Source organism: Amphiura filiformis, unplaced genomic scaffold (genome assembly GCF_039555335.1).
Source record: "Amphiura filiformis unplaced genomic scaffold, Afil_fr2py scaffold_83, whole genome shotgun sequence".
Taxonomy (NCBI): domain Eukaryota; kingdom Metazoa; phylum Echinodermata; class Ophiuroidea; order Amphilepidida; family Amphiuridae; genus Amphiura; species Amphiura filiformis.
Genome location: NW_027305547.1, coordinates 124,565 through 137,349, shown reverse-complemented (window position 1 = coordinate 137,349; position 12,785 = coordinate 124,565). Strand labels below are relative to the sequence as shown.

Sequence of the window (12,785 nt, the reverse complement as noted above, 5' to 3'; positions counted from 1 at the left end):
CGCGCTTGCGATGTCCACTATGCGACATAGGCCTATTTCAATTATTTCACAGAAAATTTCAAGAACTTGTCATCAAGTTCCCAGGCAGCAGAAAATTTTCTGGAGGTCTGACCACCCGAACTACATGTAATATAAGGTTAACAAATTTATCAAATTAAACTTTCGCATCAAGGTTAAACATGTTCTTAGCTAGATACAAGCATACCTTTTATTTCGTTGAACAAGCTTTATTTTGTTCGAAATCCATGTTTTTATGATTATCATAATATTTGACGTAAAAGAGTTGAATGCAAAACTGGTGATGCAAACAGTGTTCGATTTTCATCTATTTTTTTGTGTAGCAAAAATTGCTACTCACTTTCAGATTTGAGTAGCAATTCCAAAATTTTGAGTAGCAGTTTGTTTTCATCATATTTTATCGATTTTTTTGTATTTTCTTATCTTCTCACAGATTACTCAATCCCAGTACTCAATGCTTAAAAAAATGTTATGCAACTGCAGTGTTGCAGACCGAATGTGGTTCAAAATTCGGCACCTAAACTTCCTAAGCTGATTATCGTGTGCCCTTTCTAAACGCAAATTTTCCTTCAGTAATCAAGAGAAGTCCTACATTTTTTAGTAGGGGAAACTCACTAATTTATTAGCTGAAGCATTAAAATAATGTGAGGAATCTATGAAATCCTAAAAATCTTGTATATTAAATTTTGGAAGATTGTCACCAAGGACACACGATATTTCCATCTCACCACTGAACTATACACCATATAAACAGTGCTACTTCTATGACGCGTCATAAAATTAATATGCACGTTTTTAGTTATCTGGTAATACATGGAAGTTTGTAACACAACACGTCATGGAAAAAAAATTTGCATACAAGGGAGGATACTGTATTTAGTTTAATATGGCGTAAACATCACGATTTAGGGACTTTTGGGTCATATTTTTGTGGATTATTTTCTTGGAAATAGAATTTATGGAAACATTTTTGACTTCGACAAATGGCAACTTGCAAATGATGGTATATCAGCGTGGTTCACGATCGCAAGTAGGCATTTTTCCCCAATTTTTGGGATCGCATTTTTGCTACTGGTCTGTGTAGTTGAGTAGCAGTTTGTAAAAATGACTCGCATTTTGCGATGCGAATCCAGGTAAATCGAACACTGGATGCAAACTCCAAAACTTTTGTGTAGCATGAGCGCTTGATGTACGATTTGACCGTGATTTATGCTCGTGTGTTTGACAGTATTTTACTGTGTGACCAATTTTGCATTTATTCAAGATGGCGAATTTCTCAAAAAAACACAGTGTATTTTTCTTTAAAAAATTCCCTCATTTCACAAATTCTTTGCCACTTTCCACTCACCTGATCATCTTTTTATGTGACGGAAGTGATGCCGATTTTACGAAGGTATGTTTCTTGCTTTTCCGATAATTTTTAAATTTTCTTTGGAGACAAAAACTTCTTTGCAGAATAGCCGTTTTCACTTGTTTTCAAAAAGTTGTTTTGACCTTATTTTTTTAACCCATAATTTTCCCTCATTTATCGAAGCCCTACCCTCCTACACCCATCGAATGTGTGTCATCATCCCTCAGATCGGCCCTCAGACACACACATACAGGCATAGAGTTCTGCAGTAGCATCTTTTGTTGACATTTTGTGTAATGTTTACATCCATGACAGTTCTAATACCATCAACAGACAACTCAAATACAAAGGATGTCAGTTGGCAATCTTAATGTTATGCAATCAAGTTTACAACACTATCACTCTTACAATGAGCAGAAAGTCACTGAGTCATGCAATTCAAGTAGCAATATTGATTACCTGAAGTGGCCTACTGCAAATGACCAGATATAACCTTTCTGATTTTCTTGTTATTTTGCAATAACAAACCCATGTTTTCCTTGATTTCGGTATGAAATTGAGCAAATAGAATTAATTGTCAAGTCAATTTGGAGTTATTAGGGGCAACTAAAACTGATATGAGGTAAGTATTATATGTTTGGAATCTGTATTGCCTATTCTGAAGGAATGATTGCCATGTAAACAAACCATCCCTTGGCCCATATGGGCATGGTGTACTACGTACAAAATGTACTTTTCAGTACCCTGTTTTCCATGGGTGACTGTATACATTGGTTCCAGGTACGAATAATTCCGCGTGAATTGAGACGTCGGAGCCGGTCAAACACAGAAAACTAGCCTACATCCCGTATCCTACTATCACTCAAACAAGCAAATCTCTTCACAAATTCACTCGTCATGCGATCCTACAATGTACATCATCAGTCATGTCAGTTGAAACAAACATCTAAGTTTCCAAAAACAACTTTGTCATTCCTCAAAACTACAAGTAACTTCATTAATAAAAAATTGAAATCCTACTATTACCCGTTATTAAAAATTTTGTTCGATTTATGTCAACCAAAAGAACGCACGAGTCGAGTTCAGTTGACCAAAATGGTATCTGCTGTCTCCTGTCACCTCAGATATGACGTCAGTATCAAGCTGCTTATTAAATATTCATGAAAAGGTCACAATCGGTGGATCGAATTGGTTGAAATCAACGCCACGTTTTTGACCTTACAGGGGTCAGAGATATGCATATTCATGTTTGAAAACAGCGATGCGGATATAGTATTTCAGACAAGGAGACTCCACGAAGATTTCTGCAAATTCGTCCAAAGGTAACCAAAGGGTTGGGGATCGCATTTTTAACTATCACTAAATGTTTCGGAATTGAGGTCGGCTAAAAAGTAGACAGTTTCGGGGACTGTAATTGGTGTAGATGTCACATTTTGAACAGTGAGCGATAAGTGACCAATTTGACGCTCAGCACAAGTGTTTATCTTTAGACTTTACTCAGAGTAGGGTGACTGTAGGAACCCATGGATTTGATCCATGTACGACCCTCCTTCCAATACATTAAACCTTGACTTCAAAGTGTTTGGCAACTGTTTAACTTTGATTCAAAAGTAAACCTTGATATAAAAGTAATAATTTAGTCCCTATAAATATAGCGAGGGTGATCTAAATTAAAAATAAAAGATCGCCATACTTCATTACTTGTAAGGCCGTGTAAAATTAATATTTTGGTTCTCGTCCCCTCCCTCCTCAATTTCTGGGATTTGTCAGATTTTTTTTTTTTTTTTTTTTTTATTTTTTTTAGACTTTGTAATGTTTTATGAAATTTTCATACGTATAAATTTTTTTTTTAGAGAACAAGCATCACTTTCAAGTCTTTTTGTGGTACTCTAGGGGATTTATCCATCAGAATCTCACATTTGAAAAAAAAAAAAAAAAAAAAGGGCCTCATCGTTTCCTCGAGCACTGTTGGAGAAGACCGAAAACTACTGACAATGCTAATTTTACATTGGAAAAAAAAAATAAATAAAAAATAACACCTCCCTCCCTCATCAATTCATGAAAATCCTCTGGACGAGAACCAAAACATTAATTTTATACGGCCTAATACGAAGTTGTACATGTATAGCTCTATCTTAAATATTATGAAAGCAATTCTAAAATGTTTACTTTTTTGCCTTTGACGGCCAGTATGCTTGTAAAGTGCATGGAAAACGACGGCACATACATGCTGCTCCGCCGACGGTCTACATTCAGTTTATTAAAATGAAGCCACATGAAGATGCTGAGAGTGAGAGAGCCTGTGACTGTGAGAGAATGAATCGTCAATCGACAGTTTCAACACCAATCAAAATTCATGAAATCAGATCTCAATTTTAACACAAAATGATGTATGAATAATAAACAAATGACAGTCATAGTACATGCAAAATCATGAAAATACAACAATGCAGATCAAACAGCATCTGAGTCTGACGTACATGTATTATGATCGTCAATCGTGAATTAATGAAGTGATGCACTAAAAACATTCAGAACAAATTACTGACAGTGACATGACCGACTTACTTTTGCTTGTATTTTTCAGACAGATTTCTCCAGTATTCGATCTCTTCTTTCGGACTAGAAAACGTGGGTATTGTGTTGTCGTCCATATTAGCCGACGAGTTATATATCCTTAGTATAAATCCAAGTAATTATAGCATTTGTACATCAAAATTAAATCCAATTGTTAAATGTTGACGGAAGCAGTCAAATTTTTGCTCCACCCGGCCGGCGGTTTTTCGTCGATGATTTAATAATGTACCGCGCACTCATTGAAAATACATACTTTCATGAAAACATAATACAAGCATAATTTTAATGATTGTTTTTCATATAATTGCAGACTAATGAATGTAATACAATTTAAATAAATTTTTAAGCAAGGCAATATAGTTTTTAGGGATTTATTATGCAAAATAATATATTTTTGGACAAGTACTTTTAGGAAAAAACATAAACAGCACGTTTAAATTTTCGATCTGCAATATTTCTAGTAAATTTAAACAATTTCATTATTTTCCCTATTTCAAACACTATTTGTAGCTATTTGTATTTATTATTTACATATTGAACAATTTTACGGTTGTTTTGGAAGGATAGATTATTAGAAATTAAATGGGTGGATATTTTGTGCTAGAACAGAAGCTTAAGATGAAATATAGGTAGTAATTTAATGGATAATCTTTGTCCAAAATAATGTTAAAATTGCTACAATTTATGAACGTTATGTTTTGGATGTTCTTTATTTAAAACTTACTCCCACTGTACTGATCTGGTCCTATGTCGTGCGCCTGCAATGACTTACAGCATGTGTACAGAGGGCGCAACTAAGCCTGGCCTGCAGCAGGGGCCTGCAGTGGCCTAGAGTCCCTATAATTATAGGCCTACTAGAGAACAACCCCAGTGGGCACAATCGGGAAAAACTACGTTGTATGGACGTTGTAATAAGATCGGACGTCGGGCAACCAAATTCCAACGTTAACGCAAGTAATAATCTAGGACGTCAGTACACCTATTAGGGGTGGTGCAATAATTATGTGTACCCCCGGGGGGTGAATTATAGGGGGGGGCAAAGATTTTTTGGCAGGCCAAAAGGGGGGGGGCAAGCATTTTTTGGCAGGTCGAAAGGGGGGTCAAGCGATTTTTGGCAGGTTGAAAGGGGGGGCAAGCAATTTTTGGCACCGATATTTTGGGCGCCGTTTCTATATTACGCCCTAAAAGGCATAGGAAAACGTTACGAACACGTTCAAATATGCAAAATTTCCTGCTCGCTGCGCTCGCATTATATGTTAAGACAATTTAAGGTTTTAAATTCGGGTTCCCCAAAATCTTGCATGTGTAAGGGGGGGGGGGGGGGCAACACCTTTTTGGCACGACAAAGGGGGGGCAAAGGTTTTTGGCACGTCGAAAGGGGGGGCAAAGGTTTTTGGCACGGCCAAAGGGGGGCAAGCGATTTTGGCAGACCATTTTGAGAATTCACCCCGGGGTACACATAATTATTGCACCACCCCTTAGTGACGATGTCGCACAAACGTTGTGGTAATGTCGGCCGTAAGACGATCGTCGTACGACTTCAATACAACGTTGAGGCAACACTTCATTGCCGACATCAGTACAACTGACAATAAAGATGTTGCATTAACGTCACCTGTTGACTACCCTGCGACAGTTGTCGTACGACTTCAATATAACGTTGAGGCAACACTTCATTGACGACATCGGTGCACCAATGATTGAAGACGTCGCAACAACGTCTGCCGTACGATGGTTGTCGTATGACCTCAATACTAACGTTGAAGCAACACTTTATTGACGACATCGGTACAACTGCGATAAAGACGTTGTATTAAGGTCACATAATGACTGCTGTGCAATGGTTGTTGTACGATCTCAATATAACGTTGAGGTAACACTTCTTTGACGACATCGTCTGCCATACGCTGGTTGTCGTATGACCTCAATACTAACGTTGAAGTACGGTAACACTTCATTGACGACATCGGTACGACCGACGATAAATATGTTGCATTTGGCTTATATTGTCTTAAAATGACAGTTTCTTAACGCCGAGATTGGGAACGTCGCACAAACCTTAATATGACGGTCAGAATGCCGTCCGCGATATCGGACCAACATTGGTAAACAGCATGACAGTTGACAGGCCTACTGTTTCCAAGTCATCGGAATGGTCAAGTTGGTCCAAAATTTTCTATTTACTAGGCGTATTAAAGTGTAACATTAAATAAACTTAAAGCCCACTAGATAAACTAATAATAATAATAATAATGATGAGGAGGATGATGATGTTGCAACTCATGATGATGATGATGATGATGATGATGATGATGATGATGATGATGGTGATGAATATAATGCTTAGTGATAATGTAATATATAAACCTAATAAATATATAATTATATTTATAATAACAATAAAACTTTGGAATTCAATCGTCAGTAAGATTTTTTATTTAAAAAAAAAAAGAAAAAATCAACAAATTTAGTAAATGTTATCAATATTTACAGTAAATTTGATCAATATCCTTTAAATAATTCACTTTAGCAGGTTTAGCCATCAAAATATTGCTTATATTAACTTAAAACACTTCATCGAATATGTAAACCCCGTTAGCTCAGTCAGTAGGGCATCAGTCTCATAATCCAAAGGTCATGGGTTCGAATCCCGGAAGGTACATCAAGGTAAGTGTTATGTATAAAATTAAGCTAGGAAATTTGCTTCCGTTGTAATATAGACAGTATTAAGTGTAAGACTCTGTGTAAGCAGAGTATATGCTACTAAATAAAATTTTTCTTTCTTTTTTTCATGATTTTTCATCTCTTTGGGGTTACTTGCCAATGGTTGGATTAACGTTGGATTAATGGTTGGTTTAACGTTGGTCAATGGATGGATTAATAACATTGGCCCAACATCAACGATATTATGTTAGCCCAACGTCACAAATTACATCTTTATTAGGGTTGGGTCAATGTTGGATCGACGTTGGCTAACGTCTGCACAACGCTGAATGTGGACGTCGCACCAACGTTCTATTTTGGCGTCAAAAAAACTTTCATATCCATCCTCCAGGCAACCGTCGTCCAACGTTAGATATTGACGTTGACACAACATAGTAGCAACCAATTGTGCCCACTGGGACAGCATATGTTGTTGCTGCTGCAACTTCAACTTGAAGTTAAGTAAGAGCTCTTTATAACAGCTTCCACTTCCATGCAGTTGGCACTCTTTGCGCAATTAATGAGAATATGGTGCAATAAGATTACTGAAAAAGTCTGTCTGATTATAGGCCTACTAGGCCTACATGTCCCCTAATTACAGCCCGATCTGTTGAAACAACTTTAAATTCGACCTGACCTTTGGCGTCAGATGACCTTTGTGGTTTCATACTCTCCAATTGTCAGGGATCATTTTCTGTAAGTTACAGCCCGATTAGAGCAACTTTAAATTTGACCTGACCTTTGACCTTGGATGACCTTTGCGGTTTCATACTCTCCAAGAGTCAGGGATCATTTTCCCCGAGTTATAGCCCGATCGGAGCAACTTGAAATTTGACCTGACCTTTGACCTCACATGACCTTTGCGCTTTGCGGTTTCATACTCCCCAAGTGCCGCACATTGCCCCCCCCCCCAAGTTACAACCCAATCAGAGCAATTTTAAATTTGACCTGACCTTTGACCTAGGGATACCCACAGTGGACTTCCCATCCCTTAAATGATGTTTTGTAAATAGGGATAGGCCTACATTGTATTCTAAAAGTCACAATCAGTTATAAATAGAAATTATGTCAAAAACTGCCAATTTATTTTATACTCACTCAATCTTTCTCCAGTAGGCCTAGACAGGTCTAAACCTGCCCCAGATTCTTTGCAGTGCTCCTAATATAAACTTGAATCTTGGCACAGATTCTTGCCTTTTCTATATTCTGAGCGATGACCTCATTGGACAGACACATTACACGTTACAAAGTGCTCCAAACTAGTATATGGATGCTAGGCCTATGCTGCACCCTGACCCAGACAAACATCTCTCCTCGGGGAGTCAGGGTGCAAAGGGAAGTGGCAAGGCAATCGAAATAGGGAGGAATGGAGCTGGAGATCGATCAAGTTTTGGCAAGTAAAAAAAAAAAAAAAAAAGAGTGGGGGTGATGTAGGCCTACGGTACTCTTTTCCTGACACTTCTGTGGGATCCGGAATAGGCAATTTCGAACTTGCACTTTTTTTATTCCCATTGATCCTAGTTGTTTTTGCAGGTTTAACATTATAGGGGATAGACTGTGTGCCAACCAGTGGGTTTTTTTTTCACTTAACCTTGTTATTTCAATTAACCTAAAATGGACAGCAACCCTTCCCGTCAGTTATTATTAATATTTAACATTTTGAATAATGAATAACAAAATCAAAATTTGACAGAAATCGTACATTAAGGCTTTAGGTGAAAATAAGCAGACTATATAATACTGAGATGTTAAAATATTCTCCGACTTGCCTGGGTTCACAACATCAGGAGGGACCCTCCCAGTCAACATTGTCATTTCCAAACTACGTCCCGATATTGTCATGGTCAATGAAAAACAGAAATCTATCCACTTGATTGAGTTAACTGTGCCATTTGAACAAAATATCTCTAGTGCACATGCGCGTAAAACTCTTAAGTATGAGAACTTAGTTTCTGATATTGTTGACAATGGCTATGCATGCAACATCACCTGCATCGAAATCAGATCCCGTGGGTTGGTTACCCTGAAACCAAAGAGCGTTTGGTTACTATATTTTCTTTTGGTAAGTCAAAACCACCGAGATCTTTGCCAAAAGACCTCAGCAAAATTTCCCTGTTGACCAGCTACACTATTTGGAATGCCCGCCATGATCCTTCCTGGGGCACTGCTGATCAACCCCACCTCCAGCTTTAATCTTCTTTGGCTCTCGTCCAGTTTATAGTTTTTCGTTGCTCGCGTCGTTGCATGCATATAGCCCTGCATAGTTGATGACTTTTGTCTACCAACTTGTCCTGGGCGTAAGTCCAGTCTTTGTTTTTCATTACTTTCTTTGTTTGTCTGTTTTGCTGAATAAAGATTGATGATATATAAAACTGACGGACCTTGTTTCATGCCCAGAGGTCAACTAGTCTTCAGGCCGCCATGTCAGAGGGGGGTCGGGAGAATGTTGAGCTTACATGAATACCTAACCAGGGGTAGCGCTAAGTTGCTTTTTGGGGTCCCGGACCCACCAAAATAGAGTTCGGACACCCTGTTTTTAAATTTTCTGCAAGTTGGGGTCCCTGCAGACCCCCAGTTTTTCAATCTAGCGCTATTGCAGACATACTATTTATGCTGCATTTGTGCAACTGGGACTCGCCAAACTCTACTCCGGACCCCCTACTTTTTAATTTTCTGCAAGTTCGGGGGTCCATGCGGACACTCGAGTGTTTAGTTCTAGCGCTACCCCTGTACCTAACCTCCCCCTATGCGATGAATCAATTTCACATATATACCCCATTGAATCAAACAAAATCACATGCCCCCCCCTGCAAAAACAGCTGCGAATGGAAATTCAAAAAGTGCACAGCCAAAAATGCTTGCCCCTCCACCGCCCCGGCCCCGGCCCCCCCCCTCGTTTGACCGTTTCAACCTCTCCCTGCATAACTTGCACAGCCCCTATAAGCCTCCTATAATGTATAATGGGAGATTTAAATAATTTAAACTTGCTCTGTTGTCCTAAAAACACAATGCTAAAATGCAGGGGGGGGCACTTCAATTTGAAATAATTATATGGATATAGATGTAGGAGCTTGTAGGGCTGGCAATTTCGCACTAAGGGGCATTCGGTGAGAGCAAAATGTAAAAAATATGGCCATATGGGGTCATTGGGTGAGAGCATGATTTTTGGCATTCGGTGAGAGCAAAATGTAGAAAATATGGGGTCATTGGGTGAGAACATGACCTTGGAATCTTTGGGTGAGAACCGAAACAGCGCCACAGAAACCCCCCAGAAACCTCGAAAATCGAATTTCTAGTTCTATATAAATGGCTTTTTTTTTAAAGTAACAAAATCAGTGATAAATGAAAGTTGCTGTTCAAATTTTACTTGTAAGGGTCTTTGGGTGACAGACCAAATGGAAAAATAAGGGTCTTCGGGTGCCACAAGAGCATGTGTTCGTAAAAAAATATGGGGTCTTTGGGTGACAGCTGAGACCATTTAGGTATTGGGGTCAGGGTGATAGCGTCATAGCGATGCTGAAAAGGGGGGTCTTAACAGCCCTACATAGGCCTACCGGGTACGCATCTTCTCCAAAGTTGGAGTGCTAAAATCACGTTTGAAAACAAAAAAACAAACTCATGCATGCATTTTAAAGATTGTATATGGATTTATTCTATTTCAGTGGTCTAGAATAAAATGTCATGCTTCATCAACGAACCTGGGGGGGTCTCAAGGATTTTCTGGGAACCCATGCTAGGTCCGCCTGTGCCCCTACTTCAGTTTAAGCAACTCAAGTTGATATACCCCTAGCGGCGCGGGACCAGATTTTTATTAACAAGAAATGTCTTTAAAAAGACAACGCCATGGATGCAGATCAACTTCATAACTTTGAATTGCAAGTACTTGGAATGCTAGTAAATTTGTATGTTTGGCACAACTAACAGGGTGTGAAATATTGGCATTCATTGGTAAATAGACCACCAATGACATACTAGGGAATACTCAAAATTTTCATTTTGAAAGCTGAATAGAAAGATGTGTGCGAAATAGGTCTACATTTAAAGGGGCATTTCGTGATCCACAGCCTCATCCCCCCCACTTTTCTCAAACAAAGTTGAGATTATACCACTGGAAACCTCTGGCTACATAATGTTTATTTACAAAATATTTCTTGCAGATTAATTCGTTTTGCAAAGATATCGTGAAATTTGAATTTCGTTCTGGTATACCAGAACGAAATTACAACACATTGTCTATGGAGCATTGTAATACACATAATCATGCATAACTCGCAAGCGCAAAATCGGAATCAACTGAAATTTTTGGAATAAGCTTTTTTCGTGGATATGTACTGAAAAATGTCACAAAAAGAGGATGCTAGGATCACAAAATACTCCTTTAATTCATACCTGTAACAAACTGCTCAATTGAAATCACATCATCCGAGTTATACAACAATCTATATAGACAACCTTTAGAATGTTTGCTGTATTCATAACTCCATATCTCTGTCCTTTTACCTCTTCTGTGTTTTACCATTATTTTTACCATTTACCAATGTTTGGTAAATTACAGTTAAAATCCATTAAAAACATGGTATTTTATTTGAGATATTTATTCGCAATGTATAGTTTATTGGTAGTTACACTGATCACATTATAATCAAAAAGACTGATTACTCAATCCCAGGGATTCCTGGGCTCAAAACAATTTTTATTTTCTGAATGTGTTGATTATATTGTTACTACTATATATAAACTGTCCAGTTGCTATACCAAAAATGTGTAAAACCAAGGCCACTATCTACCCCCTACCCCCAATTACTGGTATTTTTATCATCAGATAGAAAGACTTCTGCTCATCTTCTCTGGTGAGACAACAGGGCTGGGGTATCTTTCCATATAAGAGTTTAAAAATCTGTCATATCAATTTCCTCAATATGTTGTATTGCAACTTATGAGGAGAAATGTTTGATTTTACAATATTTCGATATTATTTTTTAACTTTGTAACTTTATTATGATTAACATAACTGTATTTCAAAGCGTCAAACTATATCATTATTTTGTCCCAACAAAAATAATCCAGGGAATAAAATATTCATTCATATGTTTATTTATTTTATTCAACCTGGGCCATTTCTACTGGTGCACATGCACTCTAATAATTTGTCTATAATACCTTATACAAGCATCCAGCAAGCACTATTTGTCACAAGATTTGAAAAGTAAATAGCCTATGTACACACTGAACACAATGCACATACAAGCTGTATTTAAGTACATGCCAAAGCTGTCAGTATAAAATGATATATGACCTTCACGATGCTATTAATTTAGCCCAAAGATTAGGAAAACTAGCAAAACTGGTGAACTGGTACTGTTCAAATAAAAACATCTGCAAATCTTGCTGCAATTTCCAAATAGTATTTCTATTACTTATATAATTATTTTTTGTTATTTCTTTTAATACAAACACATTAGGCCTACTGCCTATGACGACTTTATCGTATTACTTACATATCAAAATCAAGTAATAATTACAAAACTCGCCGTAAACTATCACCTCTGTGGGTGTTTGGGATATAACCGGCACGAATATTTTCTCAACACTGCGGCATGTGAAAAAGTAGGTCAATAGTCAGAGAATACAGGGTGGGTGCGGTACGCCGCACCCACCCAAAAACGATACTTTGTCCTTGTAGTCCCTGGCAACCCAGTCTGCATGTAGCTCATTCTTAAACATACACGACAGAAACCGACTGTGAAGGAGCCTACATGCACGTAAACAACTTTCTAGTATAATAAAATCCGTTTTTGAGTATAATAAAGAAAGTCATGCATGGCAACATGAAGGAAATACCTATTTCCAACTTGGTAAAATGCATACTCGTAGCCCAATCTTGTACATCATAGCACCCAGTTTAGGTTTGTGGTTTCGAAATGTTGCAATTAAACATTAGTTCTTTCAAATATGAAACGCTAAAACACAAATCTAGAACAAACACTCATTATATTTAGAAAGATATAGCAAATTTTCCATGATAGAGATTGGACCCAAGACAAAGTACACCCAAATTAGGTGACAATTCAGAATTAAGCCATGGCTGGAAAAACATCCCTATCGAGGCCAGCTGCAGATTTGTATAATTATACAA

At 37.8% G+C, this 12,785-nt stretch overlaps 1 protein-coding gene across 2 annotated transcripts in view; it reads right to left on the bottom strand.

Moving 5' to 3' along the window:
* The window catches only part of LOC140144815 (nuclear distribution protein nudE-like 1), a 68,955-nt gene extending 64,809 nt beyond the window's left edge, over window positions 1–4,146 (bottom strand). For both annotated transcript variants that reach the window (XM_072166621.1, XM_072166622.1), the window contains exon 1: window positions 3,938–4,146. In XM_072166621.1, coding sequence (XP_072022722.1) covers window positions 3,938–4,023 — 86 coding nt within the window. In that variant the 5' untranslated portion in view covers window positions 4,024–4,146. The remainder of the gene's footprint in view (window positions 1–3,937) is intronic.
* Between the last annotated feature and the right edge of the window lie 8,639 nt (window positions 4,147–12,785).